We start from the raw sequence: 23,942 nt of genomic DNA, 5'->3' as shown, positions 1-23,942 counted from the left end.
TGTGAGACACTGTGCGGCTACCTGGGGTTTCTGGCGGTGGCCGTGAGGAAATAAAATAATTAGGATTCACTTCCTATTCTCAGGGAACTCATGATATAATGAAGAGATAAATATGTAAAGAGTTATTTCCACTACTTCAAGATAACTGCTCCATTTGCTGAAGACCTACGGTAGCCAACGGTAGAGTTTTGTGAAAACACCACCACAAAGCTCAAGACAGTAGAGAGAGGTTATTTAGGGCTTGGGCAAATCAGGGTTCAAATCCTAGCTTTACCATGCATCCACTGTGTGACCTTGGGCACGTTACTTAATCTCATTAAGCTTCAGTTTCCTCCTATGCAAAACTGGGATAAAAACAGTTCCTTCCTCATAGGGCTGTGGTGGGGCCTGAATGAGATTCTGCCTGGAAGCGCCTGGCATAATAAGTGCTCAATAAATGTTAACCATTCATTCACTTAACAAGTGTTTAACAAGAGTGCCTGCTATGTGCTAGGCACAGTTCTGGGAGCTTGGGCTGCTGTATCAGTGAACAAAGCAAAGATCCTGCCTGCCTCGAGGAGTTTATGTTCTAGTGGGGGTACGCCAAGCATATTATAATAATGATATTTTTTAGTAATAATAGTAGAAAACAGGATCAGAAAAGGAGCTGTTAATGGTTTTGTAGAGGAGGTGGCATTACAGATATGACGTGAAGGATGGATAGAAGATTTGAAGGGGAGAATGGGGTGACAGGCACTTCTGGCGAGAGAGAGAACCTCCCAGCAGAAATTCAGAGGTCAAGCACACAAGAGACTGTGCAGATTCAACGCGGCCGAGGCAGAGGGCGTGTGTTAGGCAAAAAGCACGGAAAGAGAGGTTGGAGCAACAGGTCAAAGAGTCTTCCTGCCTTGCAGCAATTTGGATTTTATTCCATGGTGGGTGGTGAGCCAGTCCAGATTTCTATTCAGGGAAGAATATGTTGAAATGATAGATCTGGAAGAGTGGCTTGGGGCAGGGAGGTATCTTGAGGCTGTTGGATTAGTCCAGGCAAGAGATAATGAGTGGAGACAGAAGTAGGACAAATACAGGATGGGTTGAAGAGGAGGAATCCCTAGGACTGGGTGACTCACTGAATTAAAGGGTGAGTTGGATGGTGGGGGAGTGTCAGGTAGGAAAAGACTGAAAACTGTTCATCTGGTTCAACAATAAGGAGGTAACTCGTGCCTTTTGATGAGAGCAGCTTCAGTGGAACAATACGGATGGGTGCAGTGGATTGAAGAGTGAACAGGAGGAGAGGCCAGGTGATGACAGAGTGTGGGCAGTTTGCAAGAAGCTTGGTGATGAAGTGGACAAAAGAGCAGAGCTGCAAGGAGTGATGAAGCTGAAGGTGGAACTTTAAGGTGATTTCAGGCCATTACGTTGATTGGTGGTTTGCTATGCAGCAGGAGTTACCTGATACGTTGTGTAGGTTTTCATTTATATAAAGTACAAAAGCGGGGAAAACGAGTCTGTGCTATTAGAAGTCAGGATAGTGATATCTCTTGGGGAGGTAGTGAAAAGGGGCCTGAAGGAGGCTTCTGGAGTACTGTTCTCTTCAGGTTCCTGATCTGGGCACGTGTTACCTGGGGGTGCTCATCTGAGACAGTTCACTTAGCTGTACACATGTGGTACATGCACTTTGCTGGATGCATTTTATATTTCAATAACAAGAAGGGAAGGGGGAGGGGAAGGAGGGAGAGGAGCAGGAGGCAGCAGCTAAGGCCACAGACATGAAGACTAGAGAAGAAAAGCGTTCACCGCAGCTGGAGGGTCGTGCTCAAAGGGGACAGTGGCAGGAGATGAGCCAGTGAGGTGGGCAGAAGCCCACCTCATAGTGACTCAGAAGGGTCACTATGGGTGACTGGATTGACGGGGGCCAGGGTGAAGGCCAGGAGACCAGTTAGAAACCAATAAAGTACTCTGGGCAGGACACGATGTGGCCTGGATGGAGACAGTGGTAGTGGGAATGGAAGAGGTTAACAGACTCGAGGTAAGCTGAGAAGGCTGCACCTCAGGACGTGGTGACTGACTGGACCAGCGGCTGAGAGGCTGAGGAGAGTGGAGAGGTGCTCCCAGGCTTCTGGCGGGAGTGCCGGGGTTTACGCGGGTGACATTCCCTGAGGTGGGGGACACCAGGGAGGGGCAGGCTTTGGGGGGCAGATAATGAACTTAGTTTTCAGCATGTTGCGTTGGCTGTGACTGTGGGCCATACAGGTAGGAATGGTCACTGAAAATCCTCTCTGGGACGCAGGAGAGAGGTCAGGATGGAGACACCGATTAGGAAATCTTTGGCAGAGGTGGCAACTGAAGCCTTGGGTGTGAATGAGACCCCTAGGGGGTATGAAAAGTGCTCTCACCTGCCATCTCAGAGGTAACTGAGTTTTTACCTTTTGTGTTTTGTTCATAAGCCCTGCACATCAATAAGCATTGCTCACTTCCACTGACATGCATTTATCAGAATATAAATACATTACCATGCAATTAGAATTCTTTATCCCCTTTGGGGCTGTGGGGTACAGGGGCCAGGACAGGGAGGCCAGATGTCTCATTCCTGAATCAGGCTGTGGGCCTTTTACTGACATTGAACTCCGTGGTCTTTCCCTGGCGGCTTGCAAGCCTAAGGAGGTCGAATCTTGTGGTCTAACTCAGCCTGGACTAACGGTCCTGGTGGGTTTTGTCCCCCAAATGCAGCAAACTGAACTAGACTCCTACTGAACAGAAGGCTGTTCAGTGAAGTGGCCTCAACATCATCCAAAGTCTGAGAGGAGCGAAGTGATGGCCGCGGACAAGAGCTTAACTAGGAAGTGGTTTCAGAAAAGGAGACAAAGACTCTGGCACTGAGCTCTCTCAGCAGTTCAGTGTTCAGCTACACAGTGCTGGAATTCACGATGAATCTGAACCTACCACTCTCCACTGGCTGCCCAAACAGGGCATAATGAAGCCCCAGAAGAAAATGTGAGACGGGTTTTTGAAGGTTGAGAGCCACTGATGTGAGAACGCTGTGGGGTCGCAGCCTGGAGAAGCAACGGCCCCTCTGAGGGATCAGCGGTGCCAGGATGGGCCAGCCGAGGGGAGGACGAGGCTGCCTAGCGAAGGACTATGAACTGGCCCTGCTTTGGGGTTTGGATCTCATTAGATCTGATGACAGTCTGCAGGGAGGACGGACAGTCTTGACACTTGCTGCCGTTTGAGCAGAATATAGAGCCATTTCATCAAAACCCTGAAAAGAGAGTTTGCCAGAGTGCAGAAGCTACACAAAACTTGTTGGTATTGCTTCCTGTATTGAAATTATAATAAGGACTCATTATTATTGATAGCAATAAGGCTCTACTGTCTTAGGGACTTTCCATTAGCCTTTGCAAGACAGAAAACATCACCATCATGATTCTTGAAATAAAAAGAATCAAGACTATACGTATATATATATATACAAGATTATACACATATATGTGTGTGTGAGAGACAGAGAGAGTGCTCACATGTGCTTTATGAAAAGGAGCCACTGAGTTTTATGACCTGGCTCCTTGTTTAGTTCTGAATATTTGCGACATATACTTTTAGATCTCTTTTTCTAAATAATACACAAATTATTAAGTAATGAGTCACTCATTAGATGATCTGATGACCCCACCTAGGCCATAACAAGAGCCCTGGGGAAATAAAGCCAGCTACACCTACCAGAAGAGCCAGTTTTCACATTTTCAAAGCCAGATAGAGCTGCAGTTCTTCCATCCTTTCTTTTCTTCTCTTTTTCCCCTCTTCTTTCTTTTTTCCCCCTCCACCTTCCTTTTTTATCCTCTTTCTCTCCTTTTTGTTCATAACTGGGGCCAATATTTGTGGAGCACTTAACACAGGCCAGGCCCTGGGATAAGCCTCTGCCTGCATTATCTCATTTAATTCTCATAAGTGCTTATAAAGTAGGTACTATTATCATCACTGTTTTGGAAATGAGGAAACAGAAGGTCAGAGGGGTTAAGTGACTTGCCCGAGATCACACAGCAAGCAGGTGGCAGGGTCAGGATTTGGAGAAGGCTTGTCTGACTCCAGAGATGGAGCTCTTGACCTTGTGATTTGGCCTCTTGTCCCGCCAGGCCCCAGAAAGCAGGCTCATGTGTAACAGTATGTGATCAGTGCTTTAGCAGATTTCCTGTTCTCTCCCTTCATTATTTTATTAACTGAAGAACTTGCAAAGGTCCTGACATATAACTCTTTTGGAGGGGACCTTTTCCTCCAATGCATGATATGCTGTAGACAACTAGGACACCCGAAGTTTTAGGAGAAAGTGAACAAGGCTTGTTAACGTGGTATTTGTAGCTTATACTGCATTTTTCCTGTACTGATATTCCTGTTGAATTCCTGGCACCTTTTTGAGGAATGAGACAGACTAAATACTTTGCAATACCAGAATGCACATCTCCAAAACACGCGTGCTCCCAAGTTGGTTCTAATATATGTTGCTGCTGTGGCTACGACTGAAGACTCTGGGAGGAGCCGTCCCTAAGCAGAGCTCTCTGTTCAGGAAAGCCTACAGCACCAATTTGCATCTCACCAAAAGTGAAATGGCATAGCTTGATCACTTACCTAGCTCTTCTCAGACTTCATTCTAAGATTCTCTGCACCATTTCCAAATGCCAAATTGATCTTTATGGGTCAAATATTTGCATCATACAATATCTACAAAGCCTGTGTGGCTGGCTCTAAAAATACTTCAAAGGAGAAATTTAAAAAATTTTTTGAGTAATGGCCCTAACATTAGTCTCCCAAATTGATATGTTAAATGGATAAACACATATTTAGATGCTTCAGATTTAACATGTTTATTTAAAAGATCATTTATATTGCTTTATAATGTTATTTCTTACTACACTTTGATTTACTCAGTTCACTTAAGAGAAGTGACAAGTTGGAAGCTCTTCTCCCTGACTTCCCTTTGCCTTAGGTTTGTGAAGTGTGCCCAGATGTGTGACCTGCCTCGGTACAGATCCCAGTCCCCAGACAGAGTGGTGCAGACTCAGGCTCAGTGGACCCAAACCTTCATCTATCATCTTCATACCGCGCTGTCATCAGACCATCTGCCTAGAGTCAGTGCCCGTAAAATCCGGGCAGTCTGTAACCATGGGAAGGTGCGGGTTCCAGCCAGATGGACCTCTCTCCTCCCACAGGTGATTTCCTCACCCTGATTCACACAAGAGCTCACATATGCATGGGAAAAAGATGAAGAATCAGAGTTTCTAAATCACGTAAGTTTGGGACCACATAATGCACTTTTGGTGAAGCAATGCTGAGGGAACTTTACAGAATCAAGCATCCCATCCCCAGAGCTATAAAATTAATGATGGAGTCAGGGTTCCCAGTGCAAAAACACTTCTGTCTCCCCTGACATGCATCTTCCTGACAGCGGAGGAGGATGGAGGGCTTTTGCTAATAGTTCCCAGACCCACACCTCAGGGACCTGGAGAAAGGGCACTCGCTCTCTCGCTCTCTCTCTCTCTCTCTCTCTCTCTCTCTCTCTCGCTCGCTCGCTCGCTCGCTCGCTCTGGATGGGCCTCTATCTTTGGAAATTCCTGCCACTCCAGGCTGACAGAAGCCCATATGTTGACTGTTAGGGCATGAGGCAAGATTCACTTAAGCCCGTCATCCAATAGGCTGTTTCTCCTCTGGCTGACTTACACGTTGTCATTCACAACACAGATTTATTGAGGGAAGAAAAGAATGTTAAAGAGCAAATGTTAGAGACCGCACATTCATCTACTTGGAAGGCTTCCCCCTTCCTCGCATCAGTGATTGCAAAGCTAAAGCAGGGAAGGACAATGTCTCTCCACTTATCTCAGAGGGTTTTACTCAACATTTTCATAATAACTAGGACAGGTTTGACTGGCACAGGAAAGCATGTCCCATTAAATTAGCAAATCCTATCGTGGAATTAAAGTTGTTGAGGTTAGATTTGTCAAGGCTTTCCATATCTGGCACTAGCTAGCCTACCCAAGTGCATTTCCCACTACTCTCCACCCATATCCTCTAAGCAGGCCATCTCCTGAAGAGACTTTCTGATGTCACAGCCATGTAGACTGTTTGCTCATAAGAGTTACTCTCATCTGCTGCACTGGACTTTCCTCGAATTCCTTTAGATCGAAAGTCTTCCCATCCTTCAAGATTCAGGCCTACTTCAGCACCTGTCATAGAGCGCTCCCTGGCTGCTCCAAGCCCACCTGGACCACCTACCTAAGTCCTATAACGTTAGCACGACAGCCAGTAGAGCTCATACATTGTTTTGAAATGTTTCATGATTTCTCATGCATCTTGCTTCCCAAGGACAGCATTAGGTCTTATATTTCTTCTATATACTGCATAGTTCTCAGGTGGTCAACATATACTTCCTGATTTATTAAATATTAAAATCAATTCCTTAAAAATTAAGATCAGCCTTCCCTTGCCAAAGGAAGGCACAATTCTCCAGGGAGGGGTCACCCAGTCCCCAGGCACTATGGGAGAATAGACTAGCTAAAAGCCAGGTTTTTATTCAAATTATCTCACTTGATACACAGAGAACATATACAAGAAATGGGCACATTTTTTTTTTTTTTTTTTTTTTTGTTTTTTTGTGGTATGCGGGCCTCCCTCTGCTGCGGCCTCTCCCGTTGCGGAGCGCACAGGCTCCGGACGCGCAGGCTCAGCGGCCATGGCTCACGGGCCCAGCCGCTCCGCGGCATGTGGGTTCTTCCCGGACCGGGGCATGAACCCGTGTCCCCTGCATCAGCAGGCGGACTCCCAACCACTGCGCCACCAGGGAAGCCCTGGGCACATTTTTAAATGACAGAAATTCAAAATGACAACTTAAGAGAGCCTGTGGCATCAAGTTCAGGTTGTGTTATTGCAAACTTAGAGTAAGATTAATGAACAATTCATTCATTCATAATTGAATCATGGGAACCTTAGGAATTTCTAGGTGAAACCCATATCTTAAGAGACCCAGAGAAGTTAATTTGCCCAAGACTACCCAATTAGTAATCAGTAGAAATAATAATAGGTAGCACCAAAGTCTCCTAATCTGTAATACAGGGCTCTTTCCCTAGGAATATGAAATTTGCATATTTTAAAAAGGAGATTTACCACACTAGCACAAAATAGGTTTCAGGGGGAAAGCTTAAAGGAAGTAAGCAAATACATTATTTTAAAGTACTTAAACATTCTTTTGCTTGCAACACATTAATATGGTAGTTAGAGATAATTTTTTTCTATTTCCCAAAAAAGTAAAGGATGTCTATTTGGTAAATCCTTTGTTGTTAGTAGTTAAATTATGTCAAAGATTTCAAAATAAGAAAATAAAATCTTTTTTTCCTGCAATTTTCTTTCTTTTGAAAGAAAAAAATTCCCTTTTAAAAAAAAATTTTCACAAATTCAATCTGATTGTTACTTTCAACTAATTCAAATTAGGGTAATTTTTAGTGTATCCTAAAAGTATAGTAATTCTAGCAAATCTATATTCCAAAAGGTAATGCAGATATATAGATCATGCCTATAACATAAAATAGCACTGGAGGTAAAAAGTATTTTGCTATGTTAACAATGAAATCAGATGAACTACCCAGTAATCCCTCTGATAACAGTAAATGAAAAAGGCTCCCCCAAAGAGTAAAAGAACTGAGTATGTGGTGGCAGCTAAAAGCAACAGATAGAGTCTGCTGCTGCATTTATTTGAGACCTTTGATCTCATCCAAGGAAATGGGCAGCCAGCAGCATCTTAAGCTCTGTAAATGCCCCACTAATGCACTTGAATACGAGGAAAAATTCCATTTAACACTTAAGCTTAAATGGGAATTTTCACAGGCTGTGTATTATAAAGTAATCAGTGATGAGTGAAGACGTGCTTAGTAATTACCCGTCAAAGGAAGGTAAAGTTATCTTTAAGCTACGACACGGCACCAATATAAGAATCCAGCTAATATGATGAACATACTTTATGTTGTTTATAGCTTGCCATTTGATTCAACACATGTTTATGTACTAGATGCCACGGATTCAGTGGTGAACAGACATATAGTTCCTGCCATCATGGAATCAGAATCCAGTGGGACAGACAGGAAAAATGGTGACTTAGAAGCCTCACCAATACATTTTTCATATCATTCTCTCCTGTTGTAGCACTTGTGAGGTATCAGCTCATGAAATTTCTACCGTAAAGCTCAACACAGAAAGGAATGAATAACTGATTCTTTACTTTTCTAAGTGACAAATGTAAGGTAAGACCTTGTAATAGTGCAATGGAGTGAAGACTGAAACCTAAGAAAATCACATTCCTGTCCAGGCAGGGTTCCCCAGCACCTAGCCTGAGTCTCCTTGCCTGCCACCCACCTGGCTCGTCCACAAGGATGAGGAGGCCTAAGAAACCACGAGGGCAAGGACCGAGTCTGTCTACCTCATTTTTGCATTCCTGGGGCTTATCGTAGTTTCTGGCATATAGAAGAGGCTTAATAAATATTTGTTCCATGACGAGATGAGGGAGCTCAGGTGTCCTGGTCGGAATTGTACATTTAGCATCAAAACAAGGTACACCCACTGCTATTGGCTGACATGGTGTTCCCTTGTTTTTCATCAGGTCACAAGCCCAGCATTCAGAGGTTCTGCAAACCAGACCACACCACAGGGCAGGTCTAGAACACCAAACTCTGTAAGCCATGGTTGGAGTTGTGTGTTCCCACGGGTACTGAGCGGTTTGCTAAAGATGATTAATGTGGAAAAAACCGTGATACCCAAGGGAGATCTTACATCGTTCACAGCCTGCAGCTCTCAGCCAGGTACAGGTAGCCCCCGATGGTGAGAAAGTTCACTTTGAGCATTTCACTTTTACGAAAGACCTACATTGGTACCTGTTCTTTTTTTTTTTTTTTTTTTTTTTGCTAACTGGAAGAAATCCCAAGAGAATTTTCGCTTTTACAAAAAAAGGCGAAAAGTGAAAAGAGCGCTCAGCGTTCGTTTTTGCAGCAAGCTGTTAGAGAGGCAGCGCACATCTGAGCAGCAGGGGTGACCCCCGCATCAAGCTCCCCAGGACCCACACAGCATCTCAGCATCAGGGCACCATCACTTTGAAAGGAGTCTGTGAGGATTTGTGCTTTATCTCAATTTATCTTGTGCATCTATTAGCAAGATGTATCCTAAGGTGATTGCTTATTCGCTTTATACCATTTCGGCTTACGAAAGGTTCCATGGGAAGGCTCTACTTCCAGACAGTGAGGGAAACCTGTATCAGGTTTTCAGCAACAAGTTAAACAACAGTTGAACTCCATTTGCTTTTTGTACTTGACTGCACAAGAGGCGGAGGGTTGCTTGTTTTCTACAGTGGGAGAAGAGACCTCAGGGTGACCTCTGGCCCAGGTCAGGGTTTTTACAAAAGAACCAGTGAAAGTGGCCTGTGATTAGGTGCAGACGCTTCCCTGGAGAGGACAGCAGCATTCCTTAGTTAGCGATGCACCTATCTCTAACTTAAGGGTTTCTTTGATTTACAGATGCCTGGGGCAATAACCAGAGGAGATAACCACAGAACCACCCTTCCCAGAAAGCCCAATTCCTAGATCTGCCCTCAAGTTTGGCCTGCAAAATGTCACATGCACAGCATCACATGGCTGTACCTACTCTCCGAATCTCTGGGGAGTATTTATAGTTGAACATCAGAGCACTCACCTTCTTCAACTGAAGACTGGGAGAAAATGTCTTTTGTTATTATTGTTGCCATAAGAAAATCTTCCTTAGTCAGGTTTTGAGCTTATCATTTCTTAGGAGCAACTGAAGACATTAACACTCTGGAAGGGCTTGTCATTGAAAGGGGCTTCCAGGTAACCTGAGCTGGACATGGGTGAAGTCTCTCCACCTCCCACCTCCCTGCTTTGTGGGCACCTCATCCCATTATGTTCTGTGTCCTCGTGCTGCCTCTTTATTACACAGCCCCCCAGTCGCTACCACCAGAGAAGCCCTAGATTTTGGTTTTGACTTTATTGATTCTGTTTTGTTTATCACTTACAGGCCATGAAATCTTGGGCAAGTTGACTTTTCAGAGGCTCAGTTTCCTTCTCTGTAAATGGAGGTAACAGTTGTGAAGATTCAGAGAATATACACATAAAGCTTGTAGCCCATGGCCTGATTCTCAGTAGGAATTCACCCAAAGTTCCCATCACCTTTCCTCACCTGAGGTCTGGGTCTGTCCTCACCCAGGAATACCCTAGGGTCTTGACTCACCCTTCTGTAATTCTCACCAAAATTCACTAGTCCTGGTGTCACTATTTCAGGACTTCACTAAAGGGCTGACTTGCTGATCTCTGTCAAGCTAATTCCAATGGAAGCTTTGATGGCCGAGATCATTTCAGTGTGCTATTCCCAGTAAAAGAGGGTTCCAGAAAATGCAGGGCCTTAATGTGAAAGGACACCCTCTTACACTGGGTAAGTCAGGGCAGGGATATTTTTGAATGACATTTATTTAGAGCTCCTCAAATAAAAAAGCTTTCTTTCCTTTGTAAGAGATCAGGTATTTTAAAAAAAAATCTCTCTGGATTTCTTCTTACCTAATACTTATGGGAAAATCAGGAACCATGGACTACCTAAATCATGGATTTTTCAAATTTTCATGTGCTTGAGTTTGAAAAGCATACAGAATCTCAGGGGTTTTCCTGAGATTCTGATTCAACAGGTCTCTGAAGAGGCCCTCACATTGGAAAATAGTGGACTAGACCTGCAGACTTTATCCACTCCACAAACCGAAATGACAAACAAGCCGGCTTACTTCAGTCAGATTATGAGCGAATTTGAACAGGCAGCAGGTGCTGGCTAGCAAGACTAAAGTCTGCCAATTCCAAATATCTATTACTTGACAATATTCAACCTGCTCACCATCATTGCTTTTCCAAGTGCTGACAAGGAGAAGGTGCCCAATCAGTTGAATATTAAATGTGCATAATATTTTTTTTATAAAAAAAGCAAGATAAAACAAAATAACTGCAACACAGCAGAGTGGGTAGTTTGAGGTGTAATCTAGGGAGAAGTTAATATCGATTTTAATAGAGCAAGTGAATATATATATATATATATATATGTTATTTAATTTAAATTTTACTGCAAACTTCTGACTTATCTCAGAGCCTGGATACCTCTGATGGTAACCCATCTTGAACATGTTCCATTTACCAGAAAACAGGTCCTTCCTGATGTTGTGTGATCCTAGTGAGGGGAGAGACTCCCTCAGTGATGTCCTGACTCGTTAACTGTGAGTGCTTCTTTAACATACATCAGAGGATGTTAGCACCGACCCAAACAAGGGCGCAGAGCCCGGAGAAGGAATGCCACTGAGTCGGCCTCAGGAATCTCCCCTTCTCACAGGTCTCAGACTCTGTCACATCTCCCTGCCTCTACAGTCAGAAGTTATGAGCTACTCCAGGAAGATTCTGAACCACACACTCTGACTGACTTGCTAGACTGCATACTACAGAAATTTCCAGTAGAAAGTGGCCAGGAGAAAGCCTCGTCTTTACACAGACCAGCACAAGGCCCTTGGCAGCTATGCGGGTTGAAGGAGGCTGTCTTAGGGAAAATCTGCATCTCATACGTGTGCTATTTGTATGTGTTATTTGTCCAAATATGAACAATGAAAAAAAATACTGTCAGCAATCCAAACTTTTCTCTACATGATATCAAACGCCCTGAATCATATTTTCACTAAAATCATCATCCGATGGTCAACAGAATTCAAAAGAAATATTGCGAGTTTTCATGGATGACTCTGGCATTTTTCTAGGCAGAAAAATAAAGGCATTAAGTGTAGTTCAGACAATTTATGACTAACCTAGGAATCTTAGTGGAAATCTGGTCTAAAACAATGGAACTGGCTACTTAAAAAATAGTAAGGTGGCTCCTGGTTAATCAACACCAACCCAGAACCCAATTCACATCTTTTTAAATCAGAGAAGCTAAACTAAGCCTAAAATAGAGCAGAAATAAATTAGGAGAGGGGGTAAATTACATAGCCTCCCTCAGAAAGCCTGCACCTGCAGCAGTGTGCCCAGCGGCTGGTGCATTGGGAGGCAGAGTAAAATGGTTACAAGCGTGCGGAGACTCGGGCTCAAGTCCCTGCCCTGCCTCGTGTCCATCAAGAGTCCTTGGGCAAAATCCACAGCCTGCCTGTCAGAGCCTCAGTTGCCCCTCCCATGAAGTGGGATAATAACATACCCACCTTACTCAGTGAGAGACAATGTAGAGCAAGCCCTAACACATGGCAGGTGCTGCAGATGTGTCTGCTATTTTAGGATCGAGAAGCAGAAATGTGTTCTAATACAGGCAGTAGAAAAAGCAAAGTGTGCAGGAATAACTTTTAGTATCCTGAAGACGCAGCAGGGGTTTGATTCCCAATCTCCTTGTGGGGAAGAGAAAGTAAGGTCTTTATTTCAATGACTATCTATGAAGCAGTTAAATGTTCATCGAGCATAACCATTTGCTTCACCGTGCAAACTGCTTCAATCCAAAAAACCAGAAAAGATGTCCCGAGGAAGCAGGTCCTCTTATGTTTAAAATGAGGTTTCTGCTTCACCAGGCCTTTCACATAATACATGCCCTGGGAGAAAGGTAAGGACAAGTTGCAGTGTTAGGGTTAGGAGCACAGCCTGTGGGGTCAGACAGCTGGACATCCGTCCCCTCCAAGACCAGTGAGATCTTGAACTGGTCATTCACTTCTCTCATCTGTACAATAGGGATGATGATATCCACGGTGCTTATCTGATCTCAAAATATAAGATGTGAATTTGGTTCTTGGTTGGTGGTGATCAACCAGGAGCCACCCTCTTCTTAGTCTTTTTTTTTTTTTTTCAGTAATCAGTTCCAATGCACTGATGTCATAGGGAGGCTCTAAGGATTAAATAAGACCATGTGTGCAATGGTCTTAGCCCAGTATCTGGCACACAGGAGTCAGTACATAGTTCCTAAAATGACCCTGATGTCATCAGCCCCATGCCCGTCTGAGGAGCCTGAGGTTAAGCAGCTAGTTAATGGCAGAGAGGGACCCAGACCTCTGGGACCCTCCTGTACCAACGCACATGTTTCTTGGGGATTCGGCGAAACTTTGGCCTGACAGGTAGGATGACTTTTTAGAGGTCGCAAAGCATGTGAGGAATGCAGCAGGGCACAGCATCTGGCCCTTTCGCTCAGCAGTTATTAATCCAGAGGCTGCATGTACAAACTTGCTCCAGTGCTGCAAAGAACCAGCTCATCAAACCATGAAGGAAATTCAACCACTTGGGGGACAAAGAAGAGGCTTTGGACTTCTTGTGACATTCCCCATGCCTCTTGGTCAGACCTGTGATAGGAGCTGCTGACGTCTGCACTGTTTTACTGTTTCCTTTGCAATTACTTTGGAATGAAAAACAAACTCAGAATTTGAATTCGAGGATGTTTTTCCTGGTAATGAATTCCCTTGCTTTCTACTAAGTCTGAAAAGTTGGCTTCAGCCAAGTTGGCTGTGGGCTCTCCATCACCTCCTCTCCACTGAGACTTGTACTCATTCTTAGTTTGTACCAGAGTCTTTGCATGGACTGTGCTAAGCAAGGAGTTCAGCGCTGACTGGGAGGGGCAAGAGGTGGAGGAAAGCACACGTATAAAACCCACAGGTGGCAACAGCTGCGCTAAGGCTGACGGAGCTGCTCTTTGAGTGAGTTCAGGACAGAGAAGGTGCCGTCGTCAAGGGAAGGGTGTGGCTTTAATAAACGAACTGCCTCTTACGCTGAGCCAGTGGGGATGAATTCTTGCTTTCAAGTATTTGGCAACTTCTGAGCATTGTGGAAAGAGCAAGGGAGTGTGAAGTATGGAGGATTTCAGAACAGGCTAACTGTAAATCCCTGGGACTCTCTCCACAGTCACAGAGGTGGGATTTAAAGGGGCAGCAGATACACCGCAAAGCTGTCCTCCTCTCAGCCTCAGGATCACAGGAAAGATGCTGTGTTTCTATGCATATGGACATTAACCCACTAATTAGAGTTCTGTCCAGGCTGAAGAATTTTGCTCATCTGCATACTTTGACTTTTTGCCATGTGCATTCTTGTGGGGTTCCCATTTCTCCAAAATCTGCACATTATCAACCGGTTTCTCCAGGTGCTTAGGAGAGCTCTCTGTGCACTTTAAATATGAATTATAAAGAACCTGAGCTTTGAAGCTGAAGGCAGCAGAAAGCGCTTATAGGATTGGCAGACGGAAAATACAGAACTTTGCATTTAAATTTTAACTCTGCATTTAAATTGCAGGGTGCTGATTGTTGGAAGAATTAGGTGCCGTGAATAAAGTGTTTTGAACTTACCTGCATCTCGGTCCCGGATACAGTAGTCTGGAGAATTCTCAAAATACACGAGGTCATTTTTCGTCGGCTTTTTAAACCTCTTGTTAGCCACAGTGAAACCAGTGCCATCCTGGTTCATGACAACTTGGATGGCTCCGTTGTACTTCCTCCAGAGATAATCGCCCGTTTTTCTGAAGTCGGCCATGGCCAGCCAGCAGGTCCTCAAGGTACATGAGCCACTCACGCCATGACACTTGCACTCCTGTTTCAAGAACCGCTTTACAGCCTGTGGGAGAAGACGGGCAAGTTCAGTGGAGGCGGACTCCAGCACGTACATGTGAAGGATATGAAAAAGAATGTATATATATGTATAACTGAATCACTTTGCTGCACAGTAGAAATTAACACAGCATTGCAAATCAGCTATACTTCAATCAAATAAATTTTTTTCAAAAGGGAAAAAAAAGTGACCAAAGACCCAGGATCCTGGGGCTCAGGACTGGGAGATGTTGGGGTCATTTGCTGGTCTCTTCAGCCATACCACACTGCAGCAGGTGGCGGGGGGCAGCACCTGACTGCGAATGAGCTTCCCTAGGGGGATAACTAAAGCCCCATTAATTTGAATTTACTGGGGTATGGGGCCGGCTTGAAGAATGAGGGAATGAATTGGAGTATTTTCTAAAAAAATATAGCTTTACTATCAATATATTGGAAATGTATCCTATTACTCAAATTAACAAAGTAATCGCTAAGCCCGTTTTCTTTCAATAAAACAATAATAGTAATTGGTCCTATTTCTGAGGTGCTTTCCATGTTCTGGGCATTGTGATAATGCTTTCTGAACTCTATCTTGATGACCCTGATCTTCACAACAATCCTGTGCTACAGTATTTATTTTGCAGTGATTGAGGAGCAAGACTTACAGAGGTTAAAGCACTTGTCCAAGGTTACACAGCTGGTATAGGACAGAGTCAGGGTACACTGGAAAAGTCCATTGGTGACCCTCAGGGTGACATTAAACTGGGGAGATTATCACTCAACTTTGCCCAAGTTATTCAGCTTAGCAGAAAGGGCTGGGCTCGCTCTGTTCTTTTGTAGAGAGGAAGCAGAGGCAAGTGGGATAATTAGGGGCTCCCTCATCAGATAACAAAAGCACAGTGACACTCAGAAAAAGGCAGTGGGGGAGACGGGCCTTGAAGATCTCAAGTCTGAGCCTTTGGTCCTCAGCTCAGTCATGGAGCAGAGGAGGAGAAACCTGCCTTTTGAGGGTCCCCATCCTCTCCATTTGCATGTCCAAGACAGAGGGTATCAAGGGTGGGGGGCATAGGCAGAAGGGGAATGAAACCCCTTGATGACATTATTCAAGGTGGTACTAGGAACAAAATTCTTAGGGTAATGCATTGAGAGACCTATTTCTAAGAACTTGGAGGTGGTAGTTGGAACCTTGCTCAGCCCACTCCCTAAGGTTCTGGTATGATTGGTCTAGGTATGGGGTATGGGCGGGTGGCTCCAGAACGCAGCCCAGGTGGAGCTCCCTGCAGCCCCCTAGCTCACCCTCCCCTGTACTCCACAGAAACCAATGCTCCAGGCTGCCTCTCCCTCCCCGGAGCCTCACCCCAGGTAACTCTGCCCTGGTGTTTCCTCTTCCACAGACTCAGTTTCTGAACAAGGCTATAGTATCAATAGGACTACGTGTGCAGAAATGCTCATCATTCCAGAAGGTCAGACCCACAAAAGCATTCTAAAAGGAGCCGAGACAGAATGGTGGCTCCCCAGTTGTGCATTCACTCATCCCCTTCCCAGCTCAGGCCTTGCCACCACATGTTTCCCGCTTTGCCCCTCATGGAGGACTGTGCCCTGTTACATTTGAAATCTGTCCTCTTCAGGATGAGCCAGCTTTGGAGGGAAGGACAGAGAAGGAAGCAGGAGAAATGGCATTAGTTTGGTCTCCCAGGTCCCAGGGATCTGGGCATCTTTAAAGGATTTCTTAGAATGAACTCCTTTTCTGGAACTACACTCCCCATATGGCCCCCACCCTGGCCCCCTATCTTTATATTCCAGGTGTTTGGTATGAGGCTCACCGGGTGAATTGGACAGCAGGCCTCTGCCAGAGAAACACCCCTAGGGGGGCCGTCTTGGCTCCCCCAGTGTGCCCCATTTTGGTCACCTGTCCGGGAGCCCTCTATCCTAAGATCGCGATGGAGCCACACAGGACTCACTCCATGCCAACTGCTTGGGAATTGACTATGAATGCTCATTCTTCAAAGCTTATTCCTTTAAAAGCTGGGTTATTTACTCATAAGTAATGCTCCTAGATTTAAAAATAACAGGAAACATCACTTCCCTTTCTTTGTAATACTAAGTTTCCAGGTTGCAAAGTTCGAACTTGGTAACTGAAGGGTTTGCATATTAATTTAAAATACACCTTGTGAGTCCTTATACATACACACAGCAGTGGCAGTTGTACACCCTGTTGATCATCATCATCATTCCCTGTTGAGTGGCAGCAGCCACTTCCCTCTTCCTTGCTAACTTCTGTTCAGGTGTTGGGCAGCCACGTGCTTCAGAAGTGGCCCGGCTTCTCTCTGACTCAGAGCAGCCCAAATCAATAATACTAATTGCTACTGATTTTTTTCGGCAGAGGGCATGTGGTGATTCAATTTGGGCCAATATGATGTTAGGAATAATCTGTTGGGAGGCTTGTAAGAAAGGTTTCTTCACTCTTTAAAAGGGGAGAAAGTCCTTTTCTCTGTCTCTGGATGCAACTTTCTGCAGCAGCCCCCTTGGGACATGAGGCAGCCAGTGCAGGACAAGCAACAAGCTGCAGACGGCAGTCTGGAAGGACAGGAAGAACTGGGTTCTGGAGGGTGTTGCTGAACTGCTTGAATGAACCCACTGCGGCCCTGCCCTGCCTCCAGACTTCTCGTGATCCAAGATATTAAGTTTTCCTCATTATTTAGTGTCCCCGGGGTCTGTTACTTATAACCGAAAGTATTTCCACTGGAACCATGGTCAGTTCTTTTTTTGTTTTTTTTTTTAACATCTTTATTGGAGTATAATTGCTTTACAATGGTGTGTTAGTTTCTGCTTTATAACAAAGTGAATCAGTTATACATGTACATATGTCCCCATATCCCCTCCCTCTTGCGTCTCCCTCCCACCCTCCCTATCCCACCGCTCTAGGTGGTCACAAAGCACCGAGCTGATCTCCCTGTGCTATGCGGCTGCTTCCCACTAGCTAGCTATTTTACATTTGGTAGTGTATACATGTCCATGCCACTCTCACTTCGTCTCCCACCTTACCCTTCCCCCTCCCCGTGTCCTCAAGTCCATTCTCTACGTCTGCGTCTTTATTCCTGTCCTGCCCCTAGGTTCTTCAGAACCATTTTGTTTGTTTGTTTTAGATTCCATATATATGTGTTAGCATCCAGCATTTGTTTTTCTCTTTCTGACTTACTTCACTCTGTATGACAGACTCTAGGTCAGTTCTTGATTGTGGATTAATCACGGGCTTGACAATTAACCAAGGGGGAAAGTGAGACACCTTCTCTGGTACTGGGTTTGCTTGCATCTCCAGGCCCCATTCCTAACACACAGTCCGAGAAGTGCTCAATCACACCTGGGTGCTACCTCCACCTCTTCTATGTCCCAGGTTTGCAGACTTGAAATTCAAACCCTTAACCTTGAAGAGGGCAATACCCCACTCCATCAGCGAGGCAGAGGGAAGGGACCTAAGGCTAGGTGGCCTGACTTAGACAGTAGTTGAGGTAAGAGTAAGAAATGGGATGGAGAAGCTCACGATAAGGTTGCCTAGTCTGGAAGAATTCCAATATTCAAATGTTGTAATAACGTTATAATAATACGCACCACATATTGAGTACTGCACTATGTGCCAGGCTCCGCCCATTATCTTACCTAATTACCATGATTAGGCAAAGCGGATTATTTTTCCCACATAACCTGGGATCAGTGAGGAAAGTAAAATTCCCCAGAGTCACCCAGCTAGACAGAGGCAGACTAGGATGTGAATCAGATATGTCTCACTCCCAGATCCATGCTCTTTCTAAAAACACATTTAAAATCTTTATATAAATTGCACTGTGTTTTTCTCAACTTTTGAATTGTGCATACTCTGCTTCCCTCTATCCTTTTGAATAAATCAAGAATTAAGTGAATAATATTAGAGACCTATTATAATGGGGCAGAAAAGTCGTAGAGAGAGATATGGGGAGGAATTACATCGCATCTTCCAAACTAATTGTCATCAAAAATCTATGAAACAGGCCATTCACAGGAGAAATACAAAGTACTAACAAAGAGACAAAAAGATGGTCAACTTCACTAGTAATCAGAGAAATGCAAACTGAAGCAATGAAACACCTTTTTTTCTTTGCCTAGCAGGTTAGCAAATAGGAAAAAGATTGATAATTTGATAATATTTGGTGTTGGTAAGAGTACGGAAAGGAGATGCTATAACAAACTGTTGGTGAGAATGTACGGTATCCCCTGACCTTGCGATTACACTCTGGAAATATCTGCACAAGTTTTGAAGGATGCATACCCACATGGATGTTCACTGCAGCATAATTAGCAATAGCAAAATATTAGGAAAAAACCAAATGACATCAACAGGACAAGGGTTAAGCAAATTATGGTATGTGCTTAATAAAGGAATATGATGTGGTCTTTGATTAATAATGATGTAGATCATTCTTACAATATAAAAGGATGTCAGATGAAAAGCAAAATGCAGAACAGTATATGTGGTATGATCCACTTTTTAAAGGCCTGCGTATGTGTGCATACACAGAGAAGAAGGAAGGGAAAGAATGTTCATTTACAATCTGGCTGCCATTTGAGGGGCTGCTTGATCTGGAAAGAGTTAAAAAAACAAAAAAACCCCAGGAATTTGGGGATTGTTCTCTGGCACCTAGAGAGAACAGAGCAGTGGTTCTCCTTCTGGATACACATTAAAATCACCTGGGGACCCTTCCGGTCACAGAGACCCTGGCCTCTCCCGGAGCTGAATATACCAGAACCTGCCCTGGGGGTGGGGCCCAGCCTTGATGGTACTTCCGGTCTCAGGTGCTTCTAATACGCAGCCAGGTTGAGAATCAAGTCCACACCCGGGAAAGCAGCAGAGGAGGAAAGGAGTCCGCGCACCACGGCCAGGGTCCGGGGCCCACGGAGGGCCGGAGCAGGTGAGAAACTCGTGGAGGGGTCGGTCTTAGGACTTAGGTCCTAGGAACTGGGATATCTGATGACTGAATTAGAAGTTGTGTCCCACCCTATGTCTCCAAAATGTTCTGACCTCCAGGGAAAATTTCCCACAAGCAGCAGTTTGCGCTAGTGCTGCTTTGGAGGGCACGAAAGATGGCGACCAGTGGAGTAAAAGCCAAGCGCTCTCAGAGAGACAGGTTGCAGTGGAGGGTCCTGCCCGGAGGGACGCTCCCCCGCGGTCTCGGGAGGCGCTGGCTGAGGGAATGGTGGGCTTCCCCCGCAGGCCGCTGATGGAGCGGCTGCAGACCTTTTATTTGCACCTTAAATCTCAGAGAGACAGGTTGCAGTGGAGGGTCCTGCCCGGAGGGACGCTCCCCCGCGGTCTCGGGAGGCGCTGGCTGAGGGAATGGTGGGCTTCCCCCGCAGGCCGCTGATGGAGCGGCTGCAGACCTTTTATTTGCACCTTAAAGGAAATGAGCGAAGGAAGCGGTCGGGGTTGGGGGGGGGGGGGGGGGGGACCTCGAGACATACATCCCAGGCGCTGCCAGTCTGGGGCTTTTTTGTGTTTGTTTGTTTTTAATTATTACTTTCAAATTTTAAAATTAAAGAGCTGTGTGCGCATGATTTGAAAAAATCAAATAGTCCAGAAAAGACAGTGAAAAGCAATAGCCCTGTGCTATACCCTCTCCTCTTATCTCCCCTCCCGGTCTGCACGGCACAACCCCAGAGCGGTCACTTTAAATGCATTCTGCCCTTGTGGTGGTTCCCCAAATGTCTATACGACCAGTTCTGTGCTAGCTGACCGCCAGCTTTGTGGGAAACAGAAGGACATCCCATCCTCCAGATACTATACGGACATCCACCAGAAAATTCTCTTCGTAACTAAACAAATCTACAGTGACAGTGCAGTGAATGGAGCCCTCTGGAGAGGGGCGCCACGCACGGTTGGCGCAGCTGAGTCCGGCAGCCCTGCCTGTCGCTCTATTTACGTATCGGTCAACGTTAGATAGTTGCTGATAGACTTCTTATGGGGGGTGAGAACTTAATTCACACCTCATTTCCCTCACCCCAGCTCCCAACATGGTTCTGTAACGTTGGTTCTGATGATCTCTCCAACTTCAAGGAGCACCCTTACATCTCTTCTAGTTCCAAAAGTTACTGGTGCTCTTTCTTATGAGATGAGGATATTTGCAGCCCTTCCTTCCTCCTCCCCTTCTTCTTCCCAGTCTCCGTCAGCAGGGCCTGTCCTTTTCTTTCTTTCTTTTTTTTAGGATTACTAATAGATTTTGCTGTTTTTACTTTTTGTTTTGAAATGATTTCAAACTTACAGAAATGTTGCAAGAATAGTACAATGAACTCTTCATTCAGATTTGCCAATTACTAAATATTTTGCCCTACTTGGTTTGTCATTTTACACACACACACACACACACACACACACACTTGCTACCAAGTGTGTTTACTGTAACCTAATATCTTCCACTCTCAGGCTCATTTCACCTGTTCCATTACTTCCCCTCGTTTCCTGCGGGTTCCATGGTCCTGCATCTTCTTAGTCCCATCTGGACACAGCTGGGATCCTGCCCTCCTAGGTGGACACTCTGCTCTGCCAGATGCCATGTTTTCTCTTTTTTTGGGTCATTCCTTCCCTTCGCTGCAGCCCCTTCTTGAGTAACTCCTTCAAGGCGCATGGGGGATGCATTTTCTGAATCTTGTGTGTTAAGATGTCTTTATTCAGCCTTCACACTTGGCTAATAGTTTGTCTGGTTTTAAAATTCTGGGTTGAAAATAATTTTCCCTCAGAACTGAAGTTATTGCTCCACAGGCTTTGGCCTCTAGTGTTACAGATGGGAAGTCTGATGTCTGGCTGATTCTCTGGCAACTGATTATTGTTTTCATTCCACTTTCTCACCCCCACCCCCCACAGGAAAGGTTCTAGAAACCTTCCCTTATCCTTGGAGTTCTGAAATATCACAGTGATATATTTAGGATTTTTAAAAAATTAGTCCTGCTCAGCCCTCAGTGGGCCCTTTTGATCTAGAAACTTCATCACTGAGAGTTTTCTCTTAATATGCCACCCCACCCCCAACACACACACACTTTTTTAGTCTCTTTATGGCATTCTACTTAGTCAAGTTGCTGAACCTTCTGACTCAATCCTCCATGTCTCATATTTTCTCTTTTATAGTTTTAATACTTTCTTCCTGGCTTCTTGAGGAATAAATTCCATTAGACTAACACTCCTGGCTCTCTCCATCCCCTTACTCATTTCTCCCCAGGGTAGGACAACTGACTTATCCAACTGGTGAGTTTAAAAGAAGGAGCAGGGCTTGTGTGCCTGGGTTCCTTCTCTTTGGGCATCTGCCTGCCTGTGGAGCAGATGAGTTATGATCAGCTCCTGCCCTTCAGCAAGGGGCTCCCTGCAGGGCCCCGGTGCGCAGCCTGGGATGGGGTGAGTAAGTCTGCCCAGCTCCCGGTGGAGTCGAAGCTTCAAAACTGCACCCTCCAGTGCAGCCTTTTTTCCAGTCCTGCAAGGACGCTGTTACTCCTTCTATCTACCTCCCTTGTTCGTTTTTTAGTTGGTTTCAAACTCAAGTGGGAAAGAGAGGTGATGTTTATGGTTCTCCATTTGTCCTTTGGGCTTTTTGTTTTACTTTCTGGGAGATTTCTTTGGCTTTCTCTTCCAAGTTCTCTCTTGTTCTCTAATTGCCACTTTTTCAAAGCATCCATTCTTGTTGTTCATGGATATTAATATCTTCTTGGATCTTCTTGGCTTTTAAAAAATTTTCTTCTCATCTCTGCCTGACTTACTGCTTTTTTGTTTGTTTGCTTTCTTTTATGCTTCTGAATTTAATAAAATATACGGTAATTCTTGGACAGTCTCTTCATATTTAAGAGTGAAGTCATAAAAAAGTATTTAGGTACTCTGGTTATATGGTGGGGCTTGTGGACCAGAGGTTTGATTTCTAGTGAGTAGGTAGGACACTGGCTGTTCTGGAGACTCTAACTGCAGAAAGCCTAGAAGGTTCGACACTAGACTTCCAAGAGTTCTGCTTGGAGGTGAAGGGGAGGGGATGGGGTTCTTTATGCCACCAATGGGTTTTTCAGTTAATCCCAATTTTCAGCCCTATGCTTCTCTCCAGTGCTCATTTGTATCTGACATTTTCTCAGGGTATCTTGGTTTCCACATTCCTCATCTGCTTTTGTTTTCCCCCCCATCATCTGCTTTTATTCTTCTAGGCTGAGGCTTCTCCATCCTGCTTTATGTTGTGATTTCTTCATTCCCTTTCCACTTTCCAGAAATTTGTTGAGTTCTCTCATTTCTTTGACTATTCTCTTTATTGCTGATTTAAGCCATTTTTATTCCATTACTATAATTTTAATGAGGTCTGAGGGAGGAAGGAAGAGGTGAAATAGTATATGTTCTGTCCACAGCCTTGAGTCCTATTGCACTTTGAAATGTTCTGGAAGGAGACAAGGATTGTGAGGGGAGGAAATGTTCTCATTTTGTGAGACACACCTCTGCACTGCTCAGTTTGTTACTTTTGTTCGTGTGAGTATTGTTTTTATAACAGAAAGAACTCGAAAAAGAATCGATTACAGTGACTTGCTGTCTCTCTCCAATGTGCGATGCTGAAAGCTTCTTCCAGAAACAGGCCTCAGCCCATGACACATTTAGGTCCTGTTTCCCACTTTGTCTCGAATCTTTTCTAAAAGGTCTCTGGTACCACTTCCTTCTTTGATTTTTGATGCGGACTGCTGTCAAGATTCCATTTTCAACCTACTCCTTAGGCCCCTCTTTGTAAATTCTCACAGCCCTCCTGGCTTTTTATATCCCCCAGGGGCCCAGCACAATTCCTCATCAGCCACTTCCCCTCACTATATGCTTAATCCCACCAGTGTTTACTCTGTGGCATCTCATCACTAAACCTTTGCTCATTTGACATGACTACTTTTATTTTTTTATTTTTTAAATGATTTATTTAATTTATTTTCGGCGGTGTTGGGTCTTTGTTGCTGCGCACAGGCTTTCTCTAGTTGCGGCGAGCGAGAGCTACTCTTCGTTGCAGTGTACGCGGGCTTCTCATTGTAGTGGCTTCTCTTGTGGAGCGCGGGCTCTAGAGTGCAGGCTCAGTAGTTGTGGCACACGGGCTTAGTTGCTCCGCGGCATGTGGGATCTTCCCAGATCAGGGGTTGAACCCGGTTCCCTGCATTGGCAGACGGATTCTTAACCACTGTGCCACCAGGGAAGTCCACTACTTTTAAAAAGATGAATAAGTGTGACTGCTGAGGACAGGAGTACTCTTTTGGCATTTAGCCTCATAGAAACCATTTTTAGCGTAATATATAACTTATCTCAGTAAAAAATCTTCAGTAAGCTCATCGTTCTGTCAGTGCTAAA

General features: G+C 44.8%; 1 protein-coding gene across 1 annotated transcript in view; it reads right to left on the bottom strand.

Annotated features, from left to right (window-relative positions):
• The window catches only part of WNT2 (Wnt family member 2), a 42,897-nt gene that overhangs the window by 3,610 nt on the left and 15,345 nt on the right, over positions 1–23,942 (bottom strand). The window contains exon 4 of the mRNA XM_007114397.2: positions 14,342–14,606. Within this exon, the coding sequence (XP_007114459.1) occupies positions 14,342–14,606 (265 nt within the window). The remainder of the gene's footprint in view (positions 1–14,341; positions 14,607–23,942) is intronic.

This window comes from Physeter macrocephalus, chromosome 5, assembly GCF_002837175.3.
Source record: "Physeter macrocephalus isolate SW-GA chromosome 5, ASM283717v5, whole genome shotgun sequence".
NCBI classification, from domain to species: Eukaryota; Metazoa; Chordata; class Mammalia; order Artiodactyla; family Physeteridae; genus Physeter; species Physeter macrocephalus.
The sequence above is the reverse complement of the archived record's forward strand: the minus strand, read 5'-3'. Positions and strand labels throughout refer to the sequence as shown.